The sequence below is a fragment of the Phoca vitulina genome, unplaced genomic scaffold (assembly GCF_004348235.1).
Source record: "Phoca vitulina isolate PV1807 unplaced genomic scaffold, GSC_HSeal_1.0 scaffold40, whole genome shotgun sequence".
NCBI classification, from domain to species: Eukaryota; Metazoa; Chordata; class Mammalia; order Carnivora; family Phocidae; genus Phoca; species Phoca vitulina.
The window spans coordinates 9,499,510-9,502,528 of record NW_022589743.1 but is presented as its reverse complement, the minus strand read 5'-3'; the positions used below and the strand labels follow the sequence as shown (position 1 = coordinate 9,502,528).

Below are 3,019 nucleotides of genomic sequence, written 5' to 3'. Positions count from 1 at the left end.
CTGTGAATTGTGCAAGACTGTTGAATCTCAGATCTGTACCTCTGAAACAAATAATGCAATATATGTTAAGAAAGAAAAAAAAGAAGAAGAATGTAGCAGGAGGGGAAGAATGAAGGGGGGGAAATCGGAGGGGGAGAAGAACCATGAGAGACGATGGACTCTGAAAAACAAACTGAGGGTTCTAGAGGGGAGGGGGTTGGGAGGATGGGTTAGCCTGGTGATGGGTATTGAGGAGGGCACGTTCTGCATGGAGCACTGGGTGTTATGCACAAACAATGAATCATGGAACACTATATCTAAAACTAATGATGTAATGTATGGGGATTAACATAACAATAAAAAAATTAAAAAAAAAAAGAATCCATTCAATTCTACAAACATTGATCGAGCATCCAAAATGCGGCTGGCCCTATAATTGTTACAGTCTGGGGTGCAACAATGAAAAGAGCAGAGTCCCTGTCCCCAAAGAGTTTACTGGAAATCTGAACATAGAATGAAAGAAATAGGATTTTTTTTTTTTGGTATTGAAATGTTGATTAATAGGTGAATGCAGTAATCAATTTAGTCTCAAAGAGGTCCTTAAAGCACCTCCCAGAGCTTCCTCAAACAGTTATGCTTAGGCCTCACTCTGCATATGATTTTTAAAAAGAGAGCAAGAGAGAGGGAGGGAGATAGGGAGGGAGGAGGGGGAGGGAGAGGGAGAGAAAGAGAGAAATAGAAAAGAAGGAAGGTAGGGTGAGAGGGAGGAAGGAAGGAATGGAGGAAAGGAGGGAGAGAAAAGGAAAGGAAAGGAAAGTTGAATGGTGCTCTGCCTGCTTCCTTCAATCCCTCACTTGTGTATCTCTGCTTCTCTCAAAGACCTTAAACTGGGGGGGGGGGGTGTCACTCTCCAGAAGTCCTTTCAGCATGGTCCTCACCTACTCTGAAGTCCTGGGGTGACATGGAAGAGCTGAATTATTTCTCCCACTCAGTGTCTCCTACCCAGCCCTCAGTCCAGACTTCAATGATAAACTTCTGCATTATCGTAGCAACTTTTGATATGAGAATGAAGAAACTTCTGATTAATACTAACTCAGTCAATAACAGACATTCCCTCCATCAATCGATAGCACATTAGAGGTCTTCTGGAACAACCTGGGTCAGAGACAAGGATTCAAATACCAACACAAGCTGCAAGATTAGTAGAGGGACTTATATCAGTCAGTCCCAACTGTGCCAAGCCCTGGCTCAGCCGTTCAGAGATGACCTCCTATGAGAAAAGTTCACCCTTGACTTTAGAATAAATCTTTCTTCTTCATCACCTTGACAATGAAGTCCAAAAAGAATAAAAAGGTGAGAGAGTGAGCAAGAGTGAGCCGCAAGTGCACTGGCAGAAATAATGAGCAAGAGTTGATATTAACACGGAAACACGCCATTCCTGATTGCCTTGTATTTATAGAAGTAAAAAAGCCAAGGATAAAAGAGAAACCAGAAAACAAGGTACATACTTGCCTCTAGAAGCTTCTCTCCTTCCATCCTTCCCCATTCTCCCACCTCCCCAAAGATAAAGATACATTTTATTACGGCCCCAAACTACTTGGGATCAAGACTTGCCAGCGTACAGAAACGAAACCAGCTTTCCCTCCGTCTGACCCAGGATGCTCACCCGCTTGCCGAGTTCACTCACCCACTCTCCCCACATTTTCCTGCCTGTTGCATGCAAAGCAATTGTCTCCAAATGCCAATTACTGATATTCAAAACTGCTGTTTTCCTACCCTGGTTAGAGACGCCTCCATGAGAGACCCGGGGTGAGCTCTTGAGTTGAAAGAGAACCTGGGGGGTGGAGGGAAACCCCTTCTCGAACCTCCACACGGTTCCCGTTGCCAAGGGAACCCTCTTTGTCCGGTGAGGCTAAGAATGGCCGCCTCTCCCACGGCCTGGCTCCAGGAGTGGCCAAATCGCTGCACAGGGTCAAGAGCAGAGGGAGGGGAGCCTTGCACATGCTTCTCACAAAGAAATCACTTTCAAAGAATGAAAGAAATGGTGAAAACAGTTTTAGGAGGCACCCGGTGGGGAGGGAATAAGTTTATCTATGGTGCTGCGATCACATTTGAGTTGGCTTTTGTGCACCTAAAAGGAGAAGGATTCAAATCTGTATCACAGATGAGACAGGGTGGGTAGGACAGAGAGAGGGAATCCGGGACGGGAAGGTTGCAAAGGGTATGTCCCAGCCTCCTTCAGCAGATGCATAACACTGATCAGATACACAATTAATTCATTAAAATGTTTAGCTGAAGCTTTGGGCTGGATTATTTTGGCTCCTGGATTGGTCAGAGGAGCTGTCTGTCTGTTTCCTAGAAGCCTGGTGGGGCCCGGCCTGGAGATGGTAGTGTCATTTTGATGGTGAAGCACATTCTCGCTGCATTTTAGGGACCAGGACCAGGGTTGACTTTCCTTTTCAGAATAAATTCTCTTAGGGCAGATGCCCCGGGAGGAACATTTTGTAGATGCTTATTTTGAAACCCATTTGTCAAGGGTAGACCAGATTGAATGGTAGTTTGGAAAGTTTGAATGGACCTCAATTAGAAGTCCCAGTGCCTGGCACAGGGCAGGTGCTCACTAAAACGTCAGCTGTCTGAATGGTTGTTGAAGGACGACTTTCCAGCATCTTGTCTTTCTAGCAAGGTAGGAGGATGAATACTTACTTACCAAATGGAGCAGCCAAGGCTCGAGGATGTAGCTTACCTGAGGACCCACGACTGAATGGTAGTAGAGGAAAGACTCAAGCCCAGGGCCCATTACCTCTGACCATGATGTCTAATTGCTTTTTTTAAAATCGAGAACTTGAAGGAATTCTCTATCCAAATGTTGCTGAACAATTTTAAACAAAAAAGGCAAATAAATAAAGAAAAACAGAAATTGGACACCTCTGCAATTGGTCTGGGCTAAACATGGGGTGAAGTTATTCACACTGAATTACAGGAAAGTACCAAGAAAAATTTACACAGGCACGTGCACACACACACACACACATGCACA

The 3,019-nt window shown here is 44.8% G+C and overlaps 1 protein-coding gene across 2 annotated transcripts in view; it reads right to left on the bottom strand.

Annotated features, from left to right (window-relative positions):
- ANKFN1 (ankyrin repeat and fibronectin type III domain containing 1) overlaps positions 1–1,827 on the bottom strand; it is a 313,445-nt gene extending 311,618 nt beyond the window's left edge. For both annotated transcript variants that reach the window (XM_032429156.1, XM_032429157.1), the window contains exon 1: positions 1,756–1,827. In XM_032429156.1, coding sequence (XP_032285047.1) covers positions 1,756–1,776 — 21 coding nt within the window. In that variant the 5' untranslated portion in view covers positions 1,777–1,827. The remainder of the gene's footprint in view (positions 1–1,755) is intronic.
- Positions 1,828–3,019: the final 1,192 nt, after the last annotated feature.